General features: G+C 39.9%; 1 protein-coding gene across 3 annotated transcripts in view; it reads right to left on the bottom strand.

The window, feature by feature from the left end:
- BTBD9 (BTB domain containing 9) overlaps positions 1 to 24075 on the bottom strand; it is a 428978-nt gene that overhangs the window by 131736 nt on the left and 273167 nt on the right. For all 3 annotated transcript variants that reach the window (XM_023744579.1, XM_023744580.1, XM_023744578.1), the window contains one exon: positions 16126 to 16235. In XM_023744579.1, the coding sequence (XP_023600347.1) occupies positions 16126 to 16235 (110 nt within the window). The remainder of the gene's footprint in view (positions 1 to 16125; positions 16236 to 24075) is intronic.

The raw sequence follows: 24075 nt of genomic DNA, 5'->3' as shown, positions 1-24075 counted from the left end.
AATCTTTTATAACAGATGTCTACTGAACATTATTTCATCAAAGGATCATTGGAAAAAAGCATGATCATGCGCCTGGGTGGCAGGGTCCTTGGTTTCGAGCAAGAAGGAAGGAAATAGGGCTCTAAGCCCTTTCTTACATTACCATTTGCCAACAAAGACCATTTCTCTGTTAAATAGCTTCTCTGGCCATTAGCAAAATGGGAGCTGCCCAGTCGGACGTGGGGTTCCATCTCCCACAGCCATGAGACCTGCCTGCACAGCTGACAGTTCTGAACTAAGAATTCAGTCAATTCATATTTAATATTTTACAGAATCATTTCCTGCAGATTCTAATTCAAACATTCTAACACCTTCTGCACTTTTACATCTCACTTGAGTCCCTCACTTTTACATTCCACTTTATTACCATTTTAGTTGATTTCATCACAGCTTCATGGAAAACAACTTCACCAACAACCATTTCCTGTCATTATGTGGGCAGAATTGAAGTAATCCCCTGCTTGAATACTAGGTAGTTTTTATGATAATTTTACCACAGGTAATGCTGTGATTTTTAAGTACATTTCTCTCTTGCACAGCACTGTACTGATTCCTGTCTTTAAAAAGATAAGTATTGAATGCAGCTATAAAAGAAACATACCCATCGTCATAATATTAACGAGCCAATAAATTCAAAAAGATTGCTGCTTCCCAGACTTGTTCACCTACCAGGCACCCACTATCATATGATCACTTAATTTTACTCAAATCTGTGACACACCCAAGCCCTGTTACACTGAATAGTGAGGCAGAAAAGGGCTGTCAGGTTCAGAGGCTCCTCCCCAAATACCTTATGCAGCAGTCTGCTCCAGCCATCTCTAAATGCTAAGGTTTCATTTGATTCACAGATGCACAGCTCTCACATCACTATTTTAACAAATACCATATTTTTCTGTGTATAAGATGCCCCCATGTATAAGACGCCCCCCCACTTTTCTAACCCAAAATAAAGAAATCAATATTTTAAAATAAAACAGAACACATTTTTATTTAGTAATTACTGCAGGTAATGTTTACATACCAGTACTATGATATTATGCAGCACGTCACTTTATTCAGCCTCTGTTGCATCACTGCTCCCTTCTTCATCACTATTAGTTCCAGACATATCAATTTCTTCAATTTTTATTGTATCACTGCTCTCTTCTGAGTCACTGTCTATATAAGCGAGATCATCCTCAGTTCCGTCCATGTCCATGGCATTGCTGATTCCACATTTCTTGAAGGACTTCACAATCACCTCTTGTTTGACGCCATACCATGAGTTTAGGACCCAACTGCAGACCTCAGTAACAGTTTTTTTTTGTGTGTTTTTTTTTACTCTTCCTGTCAGTGTCAAGTTATCACCTGCTTTTTGCATCCATCTACTCCATTCTTTTCTCATCAGGGCTTTAAATGGCTTGTTAATTGAAACATCTAGTGGCCGTAGCTGACCTGTAAGTCCACCAGGAATAACTGCTAGGTGTGTTTGCAAATCTGATGCAACCCTTTTTGTCTTTTCTGTTAAACTAGAAATTCATACACCTGGCGGGGGAGGGGGGGCATCCTTCAGCCCAGCCTGTGCCCTCTTGCAGTCCGGGAGCCGTCAGTCAGACATCCATCGCTGCTGCGCTCACCAGCCATGAGCCGGCTTCTGGCTGAGCAGTGCTCCCCCTGTGGAAGCGCACTGACCACCAGGGGGAAGCTCCTGCATTGAACGTCTGCCCCCTGGTGGTCAGTGCACGTCATAGTGACTGGTCGTTCTGCCATTTGGTCGATTTGCATATTAGCCTTTTATTATATAGGATGTACTTGGAAATGATCAAAGACAAGTAGAACTGGCTTCTTTAAGAGTCCCCAGGTCTTCTGGACCAAACCTTTGCAAACCAAATGGCCATAATGTCTTCATCCATCTTTTCTCTTGAACTTGCACAATAATGCCAGGTGGTATGGTCTCTTTAGGATATGTTTTCCTCTTAAAAATAAGCATAGGAGGCAGTTTAGTACCATCTGCACAGCATGAAAGCACAGCAGTATAGTGTGTCTTTTCATGGCCACTTGTTTTGATCGCCATTGTTTTGATTCCTTTCACATCAATAGTTCTGTTGGAAGGCACATCAAAATTGTGAGGCATCTCATCCATGTTTGCAATCTGACTTGGTTGAAAATCATATTTTTAAAAAAATATATTTTATTGATTTTTTTACAGAGAGGAAGGGAGAGGGATAGAGAGTTAGAAACATCGATGAGAGAGAAACATCAATCAGCTGCCTCCTGAACACCTCCCACTGGAAATGTACCTGCAACCAAGGTACATGCCCTTGACCAGAATCGAACCTGGGGCCTTTCAGTCCGCAGACCGATGCTCTATCCACTGAGCCAAACCAGTTAGGGCCAAAATCATATTTTTTCCGAAGTTGTGTGATATAGGAGTGAAACTGTTGGATTTTATCCTCATAAACTGGTGGCATTTTCTGAGCTAACTTTGTGTTCTCATGGCCAACCCTCTCTCCTCATGAAACAAGCACCATTTTGCCTTTCTTGTAAAATCAACAATGTTCATTTCACTTGAAAACATTCTTGCCTGACATTGAATAAGCTTGGTTGACACACATAAGCCACTCTGGTGCTGCTCCATAATCCCAGTCTTAAGCCTCTGCTCCAAGTTTTGCTGATTTTCCTCTTAAGGACTTCTTCTTTTTTGGCATGTTAAGGAGTTGTTCTTCCTGTTTTCTCCATTGTCTGATCTTACACTCAGTAGGAGGAGGTCCAAATTGTCTCTCTGCAGCTCTATTTCCATGCTCTTTTGCATAGCTGATTACATTCAGTTTGAATTTTGCAGAGTAAGACAACTGCTTACCGGTATTTATCTTTTTATTTTTTGACATCTTTATGGACTCAGAAAGCTCTGATTCCTGTTGCATCTGCACACTCTCCACCTCCACCTCCAATTACAGCATTAGCTGATGTCAGTAACAATAAGGAGGAAGCCTGTTTGACAAGGTATAAGCAGCCACGCACCCACGTGGCTCCCTCCTCAGCTGACATCTGTGTATAAGATGCCTCTCGATTTTCAGTCTAACGATTTTAGAAAAATATAGCATCTTATGCATGGAAAGATACAGTAAGTAATACTGTAATGCTCAAAAGGCTACTGAGATCTTTCCTTCCGGTTCTCTCTTGCCATTTTAAAACATATTTCTTGAGATAAATTGACACAATAAATAGCATGTATTTAAAATGTACAATCCCATGAATTAGACATATGCCCACACCCATGAAACTATTAGCACATCAAGATAAACCTCTCCTCTGCCCTCAAATGTGTTCTTAAGACCCTTTGTATGCTTCCTACAGCCCCAGAGAACTATGGGTCTGCTTCCTGTCACTATTGGATTGCATGATCCAGAATCTATATATATAAAAGCCTAAGTGACCAACCAACTGGCCGGTAGCTATGACGCACAATGACCACCAGGGGGCAAATGCTCAACGCAGGAGCTACCAAGCTGTGGAGACTTGGCAGCTGCGGTTCTTGGGTGGTACACCTGGAACCAGAGAGGAGGGAGCCCGATTCCGGGGTGCGATACCCAAGAACCACCCTCTCACAATCTGGGACCCTTCGGGGGATGTCGGGGAGCTGGTTTCAGCCCGATCCCCACAGGCTAAGCCAAGGGCCTGTAGTTATTTATAAATGGCACATACAGTATATACTCTCTTTTGTCTGGCCTCTTTCAAATATATTCTCGAACTCTTGGCTTACTCAATAGAATCATCAGGTAAAACAGTACACTTTATAAAGAAATTCCCCTACCTAACCCAGAAACAGGATGTTTCTTAATTTAGGGGCTACATGTGGGAGCATGTGGGGAGCTGAGGTGCATGGAGGGCACTAGTGCTGGCCTTGCCTACTCTGCCTTGTCCTTCACTTAAGAGAGGCAATGTGGAGACATCTTTATTTGAAAAAGAAACATTTTTTTCTGATTATAAAAGTAATTCATATTAAGTGAAAAAATATGTAAATGCAGAAAATACAATAATAGAATTAATATTACCTATAATCTTACCCAACCAGAAAACCTCTGTGAAGATTCTGATGTCCTTCCTTATAATCTTTTTTATGTACTGTTATGGCCTGAAATCTGTCCCCACCAAGTTCCTATGTTCAAGCAGTAACTCCCAGTACCTTAGGGTGTGACTATATTTGGAGATGGGACCTTTAAAGACGTCATTCAGATTAAATAAGGTCATAAGGAAGGGGCCCTAATCCAATAGGACTGGTGTCCTTCTAAGAGGAAGAGACTTCAGGGATGGCAGCCCATGGAAAAAAAGCCCTGTGAGGACAGGGAGAATGTGGCCATTTGCATGCCAAAGAGAAGCCTCAGGAGAAACCAAACCTGCTGACACCTTGATCTTGAACTTTCAACCTCTAGAACTGGGAGAAAATAAATGTCTGATGTTTAAGCCTCCCAGTGTGTGTGTGTGTGTGTAGGGGGATTATTTTTTTGTTTTCTTTTTTTTATGGCAGCCCTAGCAAATTAATACCTGTACCTATTAAAAATATATATTATCTTTAATTTTAAAATATTGGCATCAATCTGGCTGTAAAGATGGTATCCTACTTCTGTTTATATTATATTATGGGCATTTCCCTGTTATAAATGACTATACAGAAATGTGATGTGTGAATGTGCCATCATTCATTTCATTATGTCCGTATTGTTGGACATTTGTAGTCCTTCTCCTTTGTTGGTTATCATAAATAACACTGTGCTGAACATTCATTAGAAGAAATGCTCTCCATGAATATTTTTTAAGATAAATTATTAAGGCAGATGTAGTAGATCAAGGAATATTTTTACGACTCTTAATACATATTGCCAAATCACCTTCCAGAAAACTTACACCACACATATTTCAGCAGTAAATGACACTGCCTTTCAGTGCCTCACCCATACTAAGCATTTTCATTTAAAACATCTTTGCCAACAGGATTTTAAAATGAAACTTGACAGCTGATTTTCAAGTTCACTGGAAAAGAAAATTTGAAAGAATAGCCTAAAAAATTTAGAAAAAAAAATAACTATAAGTATGGATTTGCAGTACCACACAGCAAAATAGATTACAAAGCTGTAGTTATTTAAATGATGTGACACAATCTAAAATAGATATACAGATCCATGATATATATGATTTTAAATCAATGAGGGAAACATAAAATATCAATAAAGAATTTCAAAACAATTGGTCACATTTTTTAAAAATAAAAGGCCAACTCCTACTTCAGACCAAAGACCGAATAAAATTTAAATGGATTAAAGAGCTAATTGCTAAAAACACATACACAACAATAACAAAATAATAATTATCACTGACAACTACTACAGAGAACCTATTTTTATATTTTGGTCTAGGGAGGGAGTTTTAAAACTTTTTTTCTAAAAAAATATATTTTATTGATTTTTTACAGAGAGGAAGGGAGAGGGATAGAGAGTTAGAAACATCGATGAGAGAGAAACATCGATCAGCTGCCTCCTGCACACTCCCTACTGGGGATGTGCCAGCAACCAAGGTACATGCCCTTGGCCAGAATGGAACCTGGGACCCTTCAGTCCGCAGGCCGACGCTCTGTCCACTGAGCCAAACCAGTTAGGGCTGGGGGAGGGAGTTTTAAACAAGTCACAAAATCCAGAAGCAAGAATGACTGACAGATGTAACTAAGTCAAAATAAAAAGCTTCTACACAACCAAACATAAACAAAGTTAAAAAGTAACTAACAGTCTGGGAGAATATATTTGCAATATATACAAAAGCAAAGAATGAATATCTATAATCTACAAATTAATAATAAAAATACAAGCAAGAAAAAAAAGTTGACCAAAATTAAGAAGTCGTACTTCATAAAAAAGTAAAAATGGTCAAGAAACATAATAGATACTCAATTTTAGTAATAACTAGGCTAGTGCAATTTGAACCGAAATATTTTATTTTAGTGTATGTATTTCTGTATTGTTTTCTTTGTGAGAAATGATTATTATGTAAATAAAATAATTTTAATTAAAAATATTTACCAATAAGATAAGCCAAAAAACGGTATCTTGTTTCAATTTGCATTTCTTTGACTATTAGTGAGGCCAAACTCTTTCAAGTTTATTGACTATTCTGTTCCTTTTTCTTTCTTTTTAAAGAAATTGCTTTTTGTACACATATCTCCTAACTGGGAATTCATATTTTTTCTTAAGTATTTGATAGTACTTCACATATATTAAAGTAAATAATTCTTTGTCGTGTATGTTGTAATTATTTTTTCCCAGTTTGTCAAACACCTTTGAATTCTGTTTATGGTTTCTGTCTTTGCCTTTATGCTGAGGAAGTAGTTCCTCACCTTGAGATTAGATGAATACTTATTAATAATTCTCTACAGTTCTTTTGAAATAACATTGTAAAATCTAACTCTTAACAGGAAACTATTTTGGTTTTTAGTATAAGGAAAGAACTTTATGTTAAGTGTTTTCGATATATTAGCACCATTTGCAATATTACCCTTCAGTTAGTAGCTGATGTGAAATGTCATCTTTATCCTGTGCTATATCCTTACATATCCTGGGATATATTTCAGAGTTTGGATGACTGCTTATTTTATCTGCCAGTTTATTCCTGCATTAATGCCATACACTTTAGTATGTAGTACTAACTTTAATACATGGTGGTAGTAGACCTCTCATTTCATTAATTTTGCTTTCTATTTTGGTGGGAGTTGGATTTCCATTTACGTATTCTCTTGGAAAATTTCTTAAATAACTTAGTCAAAGTTGTTTTATTTTTTTAAAGCACAAGTGGGTGTCTGAGTAAGTCCTACACTAAATTGGTAGATTAAGATGGGAAGAACCAACACATTTTCTATATTAAATTTTCTCATCCAGGAATATCTTTCCATTACTCATTGCTTCTTAAAGATTTATGGTTTCTTTACATTAGAACCTGTGGATTTATTAACTTTATTCCCAGGTAGATATTACTGTTTGTGGGGAGGGAGGAGGATGGTTAAAAAAATTCTAGCTGGCCTCCCTGGCATGCTAGCTTCATATCTACACAATTGATGAGCTCACATCATTCTTCTGCCTCCCACTTCTGACACTTATCCCAACTCTAATGGCATAAGGTGGTTCAGGGATGGATGACCTTTGATAATATGGACAGGGATGGTCTAGGTATAAAGGAGAAGTAAAATTCATGGATAGTTACTAGATATTTTACAGTTTTTATTGCTATGATGAATGAATCCATCCCACTCCCCATTATACTTTCTAACTGGTTATTGTGGGTATTTGAGAAAACCACTGATTTTTGGATACATGATTGTATCTGGCTATAGTCCTTAGAGTTCTTACTAGTAATCGTAATTCTTCAGTGCATTCATCTGCAAATAATGATATTTTATCCCTTTTCCCCAATATGTATCATACTTATTTCTTGTTCCTCCCTTTTCCCATCCTTGTTTCTTCCTTCCCTCCTCTTCCCCGCTTCCCTAGTCAGGGCTTCCAGACCAGTGTTAAATAGAAGTGGTAATCAGGACCAGCTTCAATGGCACACAGCCTGTGCTTTCAGACAGGCCTTACGTGCAGAAGACACCACACTTAATGTCTGTCTTAAAATTCTTTTATGTATTTATTCATTTTTGGGGGGGGGGGAGAGGCCAGGGGGTGTAAAAACATTGATTTATTGTTCCACTTATTTATGCATTCACTGGTTGATTCTTGTATGTGTCCTGATCAGGGATTGAACCCACAACTTAGGTATGTGCCTTAACCGGGAATTGAACTCATGACCTTTTGGTATACAGGTTGTCACTCCAACCAAATGAGTCATACCAGGCAGGGCAAAATAATTAGTTTTAGAGAGAGACTCATAGAGAGTAGGCTGACAGCTGGGGGGACAGGTCTACTGGGGAAGGGTCATGGAGGGATTGAGAAAAAACAAACAAAACTCATGGAGATGGACAATAGTGTGGTGATTGCTGGGGTAGGGAAGTGGGGGGAAGTGGAGAAGGGTAAGGGGAGATAAATGGTGATGAACTGAGACTTGACATGGGGTGATAAACACATAATATAGTATACAGATGATGTGTCACAGAATTGTACACCTGAAACCTATACAATACTGTTAATCAGTGTCACCCCAACAAAATTCAATAAAAATAAATAAATAAATAAATACCAAAAAACCCCACACCCAACAATTTAGTTTTGTGCAGAATTTCCATTGTTTTGGTAAGAACTAAATACACACACATATGAGCTACCAAATGTGAATTTTGTAATTTGGTGATTCTGCATATAAGATAAATGCTCCATATTTGCATTTAAAACTTCCACTGCACAATATAAAGATGAATGATAAAATTGTTGCTAATAATTTAAATGTTTCTTTTTTTCTCTTTACTTAGAAGAAAATTAAACAAGTAAAAACACAATGCCAAATTGAAAAGACTGCAAAATCAAGAAAAAAGCTTTTTTTAAGTACTTACAAAAAAACACACCTAATTTTATAGAGGAAAGAAGGGAGGGCAGGAGAGAGGGAGGAAGAGAAACATCCGCACATGCCCCAACTGGGGATCGAATATACCACCTTCTGGTGTATGGGACAATTCTCCAACCAACTGCCCTCACCGGTCAGAGCTTTACTTTTAACTGCACTGTTCCCCTGTTCTTGAACAAGGAGGTCCCACATTTTCATTCTGCACTGTGCTTTGTAAATTATATAGCTGTTCCTGGGACTTACAATGGGTATTTTTGTTTGTTTGTTTTAGGCTTTATTGGAACCGTCTCTGGTTAAACCTCACTCTTTGCAAAAGGGTCATCACAGAACTGTTATTGTAGAAGTCTGGAAACACCTACATGCCAGTCAAAGGGGGCTGGTTAAGTAAACTATAGCACCGCCAGTCAATGGACTACTGCACAAATGTAAAAAGGCATGCCCTAACTGGTTTGCTCAGTGGACAGAGCGTCGGCCTGCAGACTGAGGGGTCCCAGGTTCGATTCCGGTCAAGGGCATGTACCTTGGTTGCTGGCACATCTCCAGTGGGGAGTGTGCAGGACGCAGCTGATCGATGTCTCTCTCTCATCGATGTTTCTCGCTCATAGATGTTTCTCACTCTCTATCCCTTTCCCTTCCTCTCTGTAAAAAAATCAATAAAATATATATTTTTTTAAAAATGTAAAAAGGCATGAGAATGCTTCGTATTTATCAGTAAAAGCACTGTTGACTAAAAAAGATATATGTGAATATATGCTATATATATTTTTGTTGTTGTCAATCCTTACCTGAGGATATTTTTCCACTGATTTTTAGAGAAAATGGAAGGGAGGGGCAGAGACACAGAGAGAGAAACATCGATGTGAGAGAGACACATAGATTGGTTGCCTCTCCCACACACCCAGACCAGGGCAGGGGATCAAGCCTGCAACCGAGGTACGTGCTCTTGACAGGAATTGAATCTGGGACCCTTCAATCCGAGGGCTGACGCTCTATCCAGTGAGCCAAACTGGCTAGGGCTATGCTATATATTTTAATAAAAAAGGGGAAATAAGAATATATATTTGTAATACTTAAAAATTTAAATTAAAAAATTACCTACCAGATTTTGGGGTGGAGGATTGAGGTAGTAAATTAGGGACTAGGCCCACAAAGTTAGATTTTACACTTCCTTGGCCATTAGATCATTTTTCATAGTCAGTACCAGAGAAATACCCGGTCCATTAATAACCTGGTTATGCAGAATGTGAATTCGAAGAAGCATAATTGGTAAGAAAGTGATATTGTTGTATAATGTTGGATATATACTCCAAAATACCACATTTAAATACAACTTTGTTGCCCGGCTGGTGTTGCTCAGTGGTTGAGCGTCAACCTATGAACCAGGAGGTCACAGTTCGATTCCCGGTCAGGGCATATGCCTGGATTTCGGGCTCGATCCCCTGGTGTGGGGTGTGTAGGAGGCAGCCAATCAATGATTCTTTCTCATCACTGATGTTTATATCTCTCTCTCCCTCTCCTTTCCTCTCTGAAATCAATACAAATATTTAAAAATAATAATAAAAATATAAAAACAACTGTGTTATTTCCACTTCTGGTTGTTTATCCCAAGAAATCCAAGACACTAATTCAAAAAAGATATTTGCACCTCTATGTTATTTACAATAGCCAAGATATGGAAGTAACCTAAGTGCTCATCAATAAACTAGTGAATAAGGAAGGTGTGGTACATATATACAGTGGAATATTACTTGGCCATAAAAAAGAATGAAATCTTACCATTTTCAACAACATTGGATGGACCTAGAATGTGTTATACTAAGTGAAATATGTCAGACAAAGACAAATACCATATAATTTCACTTATATGTGGAATCTATAAACAAAATAAACTAACAAACAAAACAGAAACAGATTGAGCTACAGAGAACAACTGATGATTGCCAGATGGGAGAGGGGTTGGGTGAAAAAGGTGAAGGGATTCAGAAGTACAAATTGGTAGTTGCAAAACAGTCATGCATTGTAGAGTACAGCATAGAGAATACAGTCAATAATATTGTAATAACTATATATGGTGTCAGGTGGGTATTAGACTTCTTAAATTATATAAATAACCACTATGGTGTATACCTGATACTAATCTATAATAATAAAAGCATACTATGCTAATTAGACCGGACATCCTTCCATCCTTCTGAATGAAGCCAGGGCTGTGAGGGAAGCCCGGGTCCCAGGTCCCAAGTCCCAGAGGGAAGCCAGTGCCGGCAGCTGGGGGAAGGAAGGCCTACTCTTGCACGAATTTCATGCATCGGGCCTCTAGTATAAAATAACAATGAATGGCAACTGTAACTGAAAAAAATTGTGTACATTTACATTTACCTGGACACACGCACCCTGCTATATCCCTGCTAGACAAGGGGAAATGTAAGTAGGGTCCAAAACATCTAATACTATAAAATATGTAAATTCTGTAAAAATAAGAGCAATAAAGCCTTTCAGGCAGTCTTTATTCTCAAACAAATAAAAAACAAAAATAAAAACAAAAAACAGGTATGAAAGATAATGAAACTTAAATACACACAAAGGACTACATTAAACCAAGAATCCTAAATGATTATGGGAAATCACTGTCTAATCATCCGCCACCTCTCCCTCACGTAGGAACTGCAGCCATTTTCATTTGAGATCATGAGTTCCTCAGAGTAGCAGGCAAACAAATATATTCTGTACGCATTATTGTGAGGTACTTACTTTACCTACAGTTTTGTAACACTCTTAAGATCTTGTGAGAAAATAATGCTTAATTTTCTCCAGAGGAAGAGTGAGAGACTACAAATAACTGTAATTCCTACTTCAACCCCCCACCAGATGCAAGATGGTCCACTGGAAGGGGCACAGTCAGAGATAAGTATGTCTTTCCACATGCTGACCATTTTGTATGATTCTCCCCTGACCCTCACTTTCTTCCTCTGCTTATGGACTGGCCCATTCATAACCCTATCATGATAACACCCCCAACTCAGCTTAGGTGCCCCTGTTCAGTGTTCCTATGGTTTCTCCGTGCTGAAATCTCCCAGTAGATGATTTATTTTGCTATGTTGTCACCTTCTGTTTAAATGTCTTTCTCTCCCATTAGCTCATACGATTCTCCAAGGCAGAAAAGACCTGTGCATTTTTCTATCCCCAGTACCTAAAATACACTTGGCAGCCTCTTAATAAATGTCTGCTTAATGCCAAGTAATTTACAGTAGATAAAGAAGTTAAGCTTCACTGACAATTAGAACCAGCCTTGAGATCTGGTTAGAGAAACAGGCTGGAAAGTACAGCCTCTTGGTCTGGACCAGTCCAGCCTCAATAGTGCCATTTTAGGAAACTGTCTGCATGGAGGTCTTCAGGGCCGCTCTGCTACTCCAGCAAGCACCCTTCTTTGCCACATTCTACCCCTTCAACCTCTGGTGAACTCCCCCAGGCCCAAATCTCTTGTTTCTGCTCCGGAGGACGCAGTTTTAAACACGGCTGCAAAGCACAAAAGTCATATCCCCAATTCAACAGATTTCAAAAGCCCTTCACAGCACAGATTTCCAACTCTGTTTACTTTACCAGGAACTTTACAGAATTATAAACACACTGTTACAATTTTAAAATACTTTTAGATGACAGTAGCAACTACAGAACACCTATTTGTTTTCTGCCTCCAGCTTTTCCCAGGGGACCCAGTGGTGCCATTTTGTTGCTATGTAAATTAGCACTGTGTAATGCTCTGGATTGTTTACTGAATTCTTCAAGGCCCAGCTCAAATTACCATTCTTCACGAAGTTGGGTATTTATTAAATATAAGACAACTAAATATTTAGCCTTTCTCTGCACTCAGCCTGTGCCTATGCCGGCTGTTCTCAGCTCCACGTATTTCCATGCCTGGCCACCGTGCTTCTCCAGCTCCTTTGAATCACAAGGCCTGTTTCCTGATGTCTGGAGCCCTTTCACAACCAGTTCTCGGTCTGTCAGCTTCCAGCTCCATTCCCTCCCTTGCTCTTGGAGGCTAAAGCTCTGAAAACAAGTTCCCAAGCTTGCCAGCTTGGTTTTTAGTGAAGTTCTGCCAATGGAAGAAACTGGTGTGAGACTGGGAGATGGGAGGAGGAAGAAAACATTTCTGTCTGCTCTGGTGCACTGTAGGTAGCACAGTGGGGCTGATGAATATGGGCTCCAGTTCCTGTTGAGACAGCACAGTTCCATGGTGGCAGCAGTGACTGTTTCCAGGGCTTCAGCAACACAGAGTTCCTGTGCTTAGGCTGCCTATTTTGTTGCCCTACTCAATTACTAACAAGAACCTAGAACATAAAAGCCAATGGTCTTCATGGGTGCATGCTGGCAGACACAGAGCTAACACCTAATGGTCTAACTCTGGTAGTGGAAGCTGCTTCTTATTCGATGAAAGGGTTAAACAGCCCTGAATTTTGAGCCTAGAGCTCCATGCTCTATAGTTGCTATCTCTTAAGCAGAGGTAGAGCCAAGGATAAGGATGGAGAGGGACTTACGAGAGCTTATGTTTTCTAGAAGAACTAGGACACCTAAGAAGGGAAACGAGCCCCATGTAATGCTAAATAGCACAGTCTAATATCAGTGTGAAGTGCTTACTGCTCCCCCAAGTCTTACTAACTGTATATTCTCTATTCATCTACAAGACTCATAAGAAGAGCTATTTAAAAGGAAAAAAGAAATGCAAATGGCCCTTAAACATATGAAAAGATGCTCAATTTCTCTCATAAGAGAAATGCAGTTAAAAACTTCATGGAGATACAATTTTTCACCTATCAAACTGGCAAAAAATCCGAGGTTTGACAATATGTGCCACATACACTGCCAATGAGAATTTTAAAATGGTACAATCCTTATGGAGGTGAATTTGGAAATATCTAGCAAAATTATCCATGCATTTACCCTTTCATCATGTAATCTTCTTCTCAGGATCACAAAAATATATTAGCAAAAACAGGAAGACTTATGCACAAGGCAACAGCACAATTTCTAGTAACAGAAGACTGAAAACAACCCAAATGGTTCATCAATATATAACTGGTTGAATAAACTACAGTGTATATACACTAATGAATACCATGCAGCTATAAAAAGGAATCAATAATATCTTCCTATATATCTAGTGCTAGGGTAAGTGTTAAGTACAAAAAAGCAAGGTGAAGAAAGTATCTATAGCATATAGTATGCTACCAATGTTGGGAGGATAAAAAATAGTTTTGCTCTTTTTCCCTCATGAGAACCTGGAGTTTGTACCAGCGGTTCTCGAGGGAGGAGTGCACATTTCACAGGACGTGGGAAGGAATAAGCGGTTGTTAGCTATAATTTAAAAGTAACTCTGGGTGGTTCTGACATTCACTTTGTCCCCTTTACAGGGCCACTCCTTTCTCCCAGCCCCCAGTAGAGTGGCTGGCTGAGACCTGTGTGCTGCCGAAATTTACCTGAAGTTATCACATGGAAGGCTGGTAATTACTATTTCAAACACCCCTTTCAACTAAGCAGAGCCACATGTCAGACAGGTACACCCTCAGGACTCACACACCTCCCTGTCTGCCCAGCACGGGGCAGCTGTGAGCTATGAAGATAGCAGGAGGAGGACCAGATGGGATCCCATTGCAGGCCACCTGCCCATATGTGCACCACACCCCTGCCCACCTGCACCACTGCTCCATCTGGCTGAGGGGGGTGACAGGCAGATGACTGCAGTGTTCTTTGCAGTCAGACTTGTGAGCACCACAGAACGGGCTCGACGAAAAGTGTTTGACCAGACACCAAAAACACTTCTTGCATCTCTGCAGTCATCTCTCACCCCTGACACACCTGAGACTATCATGGCTTCAGACTATGCTGACGACTTCAGTGTAGACAAAACACAGACCAAGAACAGCACCCCTCACTACAAGTAATCCTTGAGTTTAATTCCTGTAACAGCCTCTCATGCCAGATTAGCCTGTTTCTTCGATAATTACAGTGTCCACAAACCTGTTCTTTTTCCAATAAAAATGGGGTCCTTTTTAAAGTAGGTGGCACCTTCTATGTAGCACATTCAAAACTGCAGTGCACTGGGTGGAAATGAGTAGACAAATGCTACACATCTTAAGACTATGAAGGTGGTCTTGTTTCTAAGATTCTTCCCAGGGAGGACTGCCATAACCACACACAGTGAGGTCTGAAGTCTATGAAAGAACCTGGAGAGGACCTGAACACTCCCTATAGCCCCATCACCAATATTCCACACAGCCCACAAAATTAAAAACCTTGATAACATTAGGTAAGGCTTCAGCACTGTCAGTTTTCAAATTTCTTAAAAGTTACTAAAATTATTATTTATATTTATATTAAAAATCATATCCATAACAAATTTAAAACCAAATTATTTATTTTAGTTGAGCTCTAAAAGTTCTCTATGTGTTGGAATAATTTCTACTCCTACTGTTTTATTAATACTACTCTCCTATATTTCCATGATAAAGGATTACATTTAGGGCACAGCTGGTGTTAGGGAAATGTAGACGGATGACCAAAGAACTAGAAAGCATTTGCAGGTTACACTCGTCTTTCCCATCTAGTCACTGCCATGATTTTAGGATCTCTGTCACTATGCTGTGTCCCAGCATGGACAGGACTTGAGAAGGGGAGGAGAAGTGAGTCCTTTGTGAAGGCAAAAACTTCTACTTTGCAGGGACATCTCATCCCCCTCTTGAACCCCCTGCATGCATGTTCCATGAGGCTATGGTAAAGGCACAGATTTAAGAATCTAATTAGTCAAACCATGATCCTGGTGAGAGCTGAGTAAAAACCTGTGGGCCTAGGAAAAAGGAACAAAAAGGAAAAGCTACTCGTGACATCTAGAATGCCAAGACCTGGTGGGACTGTACACAATGCCAGACCATACAGCACCTAAAACAAATACAACACACAACAGAAAGCAACCAAACAAATAACCAAAGTTTAAAATATACCTTTTGGAAAGATCAATCAGGAAGTACTTCCCACAAGGTAACCTGTCTTTCACAATGACAATTCTGTTACTCTGGTCTTATTCAAATCCATAACAAATTTAAAACCACTTTCTTAAGGTGAACTTGGCTAAAGAGGGCAAATATGGGCTGAAAAGAACATACATTCATACCGAAGCAAAGCCAAAAATACGTGCATAGCCTTGGAAAGTATGAGACTGGATCACTGTTATACAGACCTCCTCCTTGATCTTACTACCATTAAGTACAGAAAAGCCTTCGGCATGAAAGGCTTTGCCTGGCTGTCATAAGCATTCCCCACATAGCAAATCTGAACGAATCACTAGAACATTTTCAATTCTTAACTACTAGAAAAATATTGATATTCTTTTAAGTTTACTGGTATTATTTTGACTTCTTCTAAAAATATAAGCCCTCCCCTGTGTCACTCAACCTTAAGGCATTCAAACCAACCAAATTTCTTAGTCAAAGCTGATTAAGAGATGAGGCAAGGGAATAAAAGAAATACTTGAAAATAAAATATCTAAGCAGATGTACAAAATGTAGCTGTAATACTTACCTATCAGGCCCTTCTCGAGAGTGAAGGTTTGGTTTGTAAACATGCATTCAAAAGCCACAATGTGAAAAATCTTGTTCACTGTGTTGTGAGTCCCAACTATTCGAATATATCTGGGGGTAAAAAGAAAAGAAAGTTTGTTGAAGAAAATGAGCTTCCGTCACAACCAATCCAAAAATAACAGAGTAAGACATATTACATAAACATACAGTGTACCAGGGCCTGGACTAAAGGAGACTTTGAACTTGACTTCAGACCCTGTACCTGCTCCTTAGGGCTAGCTCCAACTGAGCCTTAAAAGAATTACAACAAAATTAGGAAGATAGCACTTTCCAGAGAATTAAGCAGGACTTAAGATTTGATTTACCTAGAAAATCAAACCATGTACTGTTCAGCTCAAATCCTGAACGTCAGTACAACTATACATCCATGAGACATTTACGCTGGAGAATAACAAACTACTTCTATCTCTGTCTGTGGTTAGGAATGTGCCCGTACACAGGTGTACAAACACATAGAAAATCAAACACTTTCAAATTCAATGAAAGTTTTCATCCATTGGAGACAAATACATGAAATCAATATTGTTTTCTTGCTTAAAAGAAATATCCACAGAACCACTGGAAAACACTCACAGTTTCTTGTATTTTAGTACTGCTCCCAAATCGTTGTTGGGAAGTTACTCCCCCACTCCACACCTCCCCACCCCCCGCCCCCGCCTTTACTGCTGGGAAGCCTTCTCCTGACCAGAGGAAGTGATCCGCAGAGGTGACCCAGCCTGCTCTGCACCTCCCTCCGGCCCACAGGGATCTGGCATCTGCACACAGTGCAGAGTTTCACAGGGCAGGTCTTGAGCATCTTGGCCTGTTCCCCCTCAGTATCTCCCTGGAGGCTTCACCTCCAACAAACAAGCATTAACCTTGGAGTGACTTGCTCCTTTCACTCTCCAAAGGGACCTGACAGTTCACAGGTTAATGAACAGACAAACTCATTCTTCTGAGTGCCACAGGGGGAATGTACCACATTCTTACTGGAATTCAAAGGAAGAACCAGGAAAAATAACTAGATTAACTGATGACACTCTCCCAAATTATGAACTATCCACTCTGTAGGACAGGGCATATTAAACGCACAGATTTCAATTAGGAGATGACAGACCGGGCCAGGGTTCAGCAATATCCTCTCTCCACTGTGTAAAGCAACCTTCAAGTTAGATGATACAATTTTACTTCTGAGTTAATCGCTGTTCACTAATTCGGTAATTTCCTTATATTTCTCATCACTCCAAGTTAACTGTGTAACATAAATGCCGATTTTAAAAATTCTCATTAAGGAGACTAGATTTGGGGGTTTTATATCATGGGCTATTTTCCCTCCTGTTTCTGCAAGCCTGAATCTCACAGCGTTCCCTGTGCACCTCATTTGGCCATCTGTTCCTTGACACGAGCTGGTCACTCATCTTCATAACCAATAGAATGCCATCTCCTGGACTGGCTGTTCAGCATGCCCACAGCCATTGCGGGAGACACTGTGCTTCCCGTGTGGAGCGCCAGGGCAACTGGTCCGTCACCAGAGCCCTCTGGTGAAGCAAAAAGCTGGCCCTGATCTATTTTCTTTGGCCCTCAAGGCAGACAGAAGGTGCTGAATTCCCTGGGTTTGGGTGGGTTCCTTTAAAAGAGATTCTAGATGGTGTGGGTAGAACAGATTGCATTGTTCTTTACTGTTAGCGGTGATACTGGGCTTTCTGGAAGGGAAGGGGTGTGTTAAGGCTGGCACCTGGGCCTGAATCTAATTTTGTCCATTTCCTTAAAACCACAGAAACACAACCAGCATAGCATTTTCAGCTGCTCGTGGTCGTGACAGCCTGAGTGCTGCTATCTGCAGCGTGGAGGGGATGGAGGGGATGTGGTTTGGTGCAATTTGATCAGACCACTCTCTTGCTCCCTAGGTCGAGCCTCCACCAGAGGAGAGACAGCTCTCCTAATACTGCGCAAGGCAGAGGAGCCTGACAGCAACTAACAGGGCCTTTCCCCTTGGCAGTTCTCAAGGTTAACAGTCCCACTGACAAGGGATGCGGTAATGATCCCCCTCCCTCTCCCTCTTTTTAAAACATGATATGGAACTAAGTTCTCCAAGTTTAGGTAATAGTCATTTTCCAAAATTTACCCTGGTGCAAATGTCAGGAATTGGAGAAAATATGCAACCTTCCTTTCCCTCGTTCCCTAATTATAAGAAACTGAAAATAAAAATTGTACTGGAATAAATTTCACAGCCTTAATGAAAGTGTTTGAGATAACAAACAAGATAATACATATGGCTGGAAAAGCACGAGAGATGCCTCCAGATAAAAAGTTCTATATAAATGAAGATAATGTTATCTCTGCTGCATAATCCTGAGGTCAAATTAGCAATTCACCACTGTATAGTATACTTCTTGATTAGCCTGTTCTATGTAATGCTCATAACAAGTTTAATTATTCTAGTTCTACAATACTTTGTAAGTCTCCAAAAAATTATAGCATAATTTACAAAAACGGCATAAAGTCCCTATTCAAATACACATTTTAAAAAATGGTAACAAAGTCAAGAAACCATGCTGCTTTTCTCCAGCAAGGAGCTGCTGGCATAGGACTCTGTCCTTCACTGAAGAAGATCTCGACTAGAACTAGCAAATAGGCTTCAACTCATCCCCCAACTTCGAGACCGGCAAGGTGGCCCGCAGCTCTACATTGCAAACTTCGAGGTCCTGTGCAGCTCAAGTGGAGGGGGCCCCTGATCCATGAGCAGTGTCTCCAGGAGGAGGGAGGTGGCACAGATTTTCTTAATGGGACTCACAATGGAGCCTCCCGAGGCAGAAGGGAAGTTATTACCTGAGATATTGAAAAGCCAAGGGATGGGGATGGGAAAGAGTCCTCTCTCACTTTTTTATTTTTCTTGAAAAACAAAGCAAAACTTGCTCTGGGTCATAACACTTAAACCAGAGAAGTAACTACCATATTTTTTTCTGTCACAAATTTTTGAATAAGAGGCAAAGTTAAAGATTAATTTTTTCCCTTTCAACACCATCTCTCCAATGCACAGTCAGACTCTGATTTAACCTGGTAATCGGGGCAGTGACAGCTCGTGACTTCATCTGTGTTCAGAGAGAGCGCTGCTGAAAAATCTAATAGCTACCCTTTGTTCTCTCCAGGTCCTCAACAGCAGATCAGACAGTTGAAAGATAATTAAACCTTTAACAGTGCTCAGTAAGGCAGATATGCAACAGATTGGCCATTTCTTGTGAGGATGAATGCTGTCCACATGATCCCTGGTGTAACAGTCTGTTTCCAAAATTCTCCTCCCTTCCCTATGTTAGTTGTCTTCTAGTTACTGACAAAGACTGGGTCCTGAACATAGTTCAGAAAAGGATGTTTCAATGCAGAAGTTTCTAGGAGCTGTAATAGTGTGGGTGAAAACAGGTTCTGTCTTTTTTAATCAAATGAAATTTAAAACCTCCAAGGTTGGCACTCTAAAATTGAAAGGCACTATGGAGTTTTGAAGAATGTGCTTTAGAGTCTAACAGAGCCAGGTTTGTGGCCCAGCCCCATCATTTAATTCACTGTGTCACTTTGGGGGAAATGCTTTAAACCTTTTTAAGCTTTCGTTTCTCTATAAAGTAAGGTCGGTAACAGAGACCTTATAGGATATTTAAATGAGGTAAGCATGTAACATGTCTAATTCAGGGCTTGGCAGAGTAGGATATCTTTAAATAGAAATTTAAAGAGTAGATCATTGGGTACAGAAGGTCTTTGTTTGAACTTTGAGAAAACTGGTTGTCTGGGCAAGAATTCTTAACTGTGGCTGCTAAAATGGTGCATCTGTAAGGAGGCAGGCCCAGGGGCAGACTTCAAGAACACAGGCAGGGTCTTGTCCTTGCTCTAGGGCCGTGGTCAGCAAACTGCAGCTCGCGAGCCACATGTGGCTCTTTGGCCCCTTGAGTGTGGCTCTTCCACAAAATACCACAAAATACCACGTGCGGGTACGCACGTACAGTGTGATTGAAACTTCGTGGCCCATGAGCAGAAGTCGGTATTTTGTGGAAGAGCCACACTCAAGGGGCTAAAGAGCCGCATGTGGCTCGCGAGCCGCAGTTTGCCGACCACTGCTCTAGGGCATAACAGCGAAGGCACTGAGGGCCACAGTAAGAAGATGACCTGGCTCTACAGTATTTCCCACTTCAAGGCCCCAATCTTTAGAAAAGCCTATTTACAATACCCTTGACCTGATGCAGCTATGCATGAGGAGGCAAGGCAAGAATCCTCTGCCCATATTTGGTCCAGCAACCCACACCCACAGAAGAGTTTCCTTTTTGTGCGAACCCTAGAAGTTTAACCCCTAGAGCAGGGGTCCTCAAACTTTTTAAACAGGGGGCCAGTTCACTGTCCCTCAGACCGTTGGAGGGCCGGACTATAGTTTAAAAAAAAACTATGAACAAATTCCTATGCACACTGCACATATCTTATTTTGAAGTAAAAAAACAAAACGGGAACAAATATAATATTTGTATTTGCATGTGGCCCGCGGGCTGTAGTTTGAGGACCCCTGCCCTAGAGTGCCGGGGAGCGCGATCGCGCTCTTCCTGCAGTGTCACTATTAGATGCTAGTAGTTCACTCTTTATTGACAGATGGCACCTAAGTGCAGAAAACAAATGTAGTAAAGGTTTCCTTAAGTTTTTGAATATGTAACTTCATTTACTTGCGATTTATAATTTTTTTCCTAAACTGCTGTAAAATCAGCAAAAATGCCTTGGCAATTTTAGCACAGTTCCTAGGATATTGGTTGGCACTCAAAGGGTTAAGGAAAACAGGATTTCCTAACGGTGGACATCATAATACTGTGGCCTACAGGCATTTTGCTTTGGAGCTTTTACTGCATTCCCTGCTTGCTCTGGGAAGGTACAAATTCCTATTCTTAACCTATCTTTCCATCATTTCTTATCAGGATGCTACCAGGTTTAATTTCTAAGTCATAAACATTATAACTTTAACATCCTAAAGAAAACAGAAACAAACAGTAACTTGTACATTCCTACTTTAAACCCTTGATATTTATTCTCTAGTCTTTGATTCTGGTGGAGCACAAGCCTATGTGTAGCAGTTTCTACAACAAGATCAAATTGAATTCCGTAAGAAATATTTAAATGAGCTCTCATGGGATCAGCTAAAGCCAAAATCCATCAGAATTCTATTCTTTGGTAAACAAAGTTTTGTTCTCAAAGTGAACTTCATATTCTTGGGTTAAACAAAGACTCTTGAGAAAACTAGAGTTAGCCTAAGACTTGTGCATGAGAAGGGATGCCTAACATTTTGGCTCTCTCTCTGAGGTGGCCACAGAGAACTCTAGGAAGAAAAACTGTTCTCAGCTGTGGCCAGATGCAGTGACGGAACAAAAACTTTAGCTATAGCATTTACTAGGGACTTGGGACCATGTGGGATTTGGATTCATCATTTCTAAAATTTCCATTGGACTTTTCTTCTCAAGGACATACTATGAATGTACATAAATAATTCTCTAACCCAAAAGCAGGTAATATCTGTGGGTTTCCCCAGTATGAAATTTTCTTCTAGTTTCTGGGTACAATGTTAGTGCTCTTATAATCAAACCACACTGGAGGGGAAGTGAATTCAGATCTTGTTGCTAAGGCAGCGAGTGGAAAACATTTACTGCCAGAATGACAAAAAGCTTCTAGAAAAAGCATGTTGCAACAGAAAAGATTTGTTACTCTTAGAGAACCTTCCCTCTGGCTGATCTGTGGAGCTATAGATTCTCCTCTACTGACTTCAGCAAAGGCCCCAGCAGCGCTTGCTTATTTGGGAGAGGAAGAATTATTGAAAGGCTAAACACTGCGTCCCGAGTGAGCCTAAGCAGAGGCTACTGTCTCAGGGAGCAGTCCTGCCCGTGGGACCGCTAGCCCTGCAGAGGGAGCGATCACCTTCCACCACCTCTGCTATTCAACCTGAAGGGCAAATCAAATGAGAAGACATCTTGTGTTTCAGAGAAAACCGATGCTATGCAGAATCAAGTATGCAGAGGGGTAAGATGGGCAAATAATTACTAACACATCAGAACCCAGTGTTTCCATAATAAATAGTCATTTCAACTTTAAAGATAAATATTTAAGTGCTGTTTTCTATTTGGAGAAAATAAATGAATTTTGAACAGTAGTAGGCTTTTTTCCCACCTCCAAGTACATAGAACCTAAAACCTGCCATAAAAATATGCCTTAAACTTATGAAATTATATTTGGAGTTAATATCACAAAAGGATGTAATTATAATATTTACATAAATCATATGAAAATGATATAATATGTAAAATTTATGTAATTCATTCAAATTCTCTGCTTATATATTTAACCTTGTAGGTATATTGGGTAAGTCTGCTTTTAATCAAGATTTAATAAACACCTATAAGGTATAAGAAATTGTGTTAATCACTGTGAGGAATGAACCCAAAAGATAGAGGACATAAACCTACATCTAGAGAAGTTTACAGTGCAGTTTAGAAGGGAAGACTAAAATACCTTGGTATAGTGATGAGAAAGACAAAAGAGCTCTTACCTATTCACACATGGAGTCTAACCTTAAAACACTGCATTTAGCAACATGAACTTTAAAATTCCTCCCTGTATGGAGGGACCTAGAGATGATTATGCTACGTGAAATAAGCTAGTCAGAGAAAGACAAATACTACATGATCTCATCTATATGTGGAATCTAATGATCACAATAAACTGATGAATAAAATAGAACCAGAGGCATGGGAACATGGAACAGACTGATGAATCTCAGACAGAAAGGGGGCAGGAAGGAGGGTGCGGGGAAAGATTAGCCAAAGAACTTATATGCATACTTGCATTGCCCATGAACACAGACATAGGGTGGTGAAGGCCTGGGGTACAGTGGGAACTGGGTGTTAGGAGGCAAGGGGGAAATAAAGGGGGGAGGGCAAATCTGTATACTTTCAACAATAAAGATTTTTAAAAATATAAAAAAAGCCCTCCCTGTAAACTATTCTTGCTTCAAAAACCAAACCAAAACAAACGTGGCTAAAAGAGAAATACCACCCGCACACACAAATGATCACCGACTCAGCCAGCAAATATTAAATGTTAACTGAGCACTTACTGTGTGCCAGCTACTGTTGCTGGATGTTAGGATATGGGATTGAATAATAAAGAGAAAATCTCTTCCCTATGATATTTACTTTTCAGGTCAAGAAATGACAACAAATTAAAAAGCAAATAACTACCCAGTGGATGGTAGGTGATCTGTTTAGCACAGAACTTTATAGACCATCTTGCTAAATTGGAAAGATAAGCAGTTATGAAACTTCTCTCTGCAGGAATAAAAGAGGGTCAAATGGGAGTGCACAACTAGCTGCCTGAGAACATGGACACAGTGTAAATGAGCCCGAGGTGTGGACACAGTGCACCTATTAGAGATATTTAACAGGATATAGGCAAAAAGCTAATTAAGTAGGCTTCTTAGGATCTGGAAAGAGGAACTCATTTGAATTTCATGGAAAGAAATATTTATTTAATGGTTTAGTTTTCTTTTTATCTTTGCTTTTTTCAGATTGTAATTTTCAAGGGATTATAGAGAGACAAAATGGTAAGTGGAAGATATAAAATAAAAAATGAATAGTAAAGAGAGGGATGGAGAGAAGGACAGAAAAGGAGGTGCGATAAAGGTAGGGGTGGAGGGGAGAGGGGGAGGAGAGAGAAAGAGCATGGATATGAATAACCCAATCCCTTCCCTATCTCTGTTATGTGCTAATGTGAACAAATCCCCATGTGGGAATACTGTTAACCAATTTTATTACTCAATAAAACATTTTAAACCAACACAAAGTATATTTTAAGAAATAGAACTAAACTACCAAAAGTTCAACATTTGCATTTTTTCATTAAC

The sequence above is a fragment of the Myotis lucifugus genome, unplaced genomic scaffold, assembly GCF_000147115.1.
Source record: "Myotis lucifugus unplaced genomic scaffold, Myoluc2.0 scaffold_477, whole genome shotgun sequence".
NCBI lineage: Eukaryota > Metazoa > Chordata > Mammalia > Chiroptera > Vespertilionidae > Myotis > Myotis lucifugus.
The sequence above is the reverse complement of the archived record's forward strand: the minus strand, read 5'-3'. Positions and strand labels throughout refer to the sequence as shown.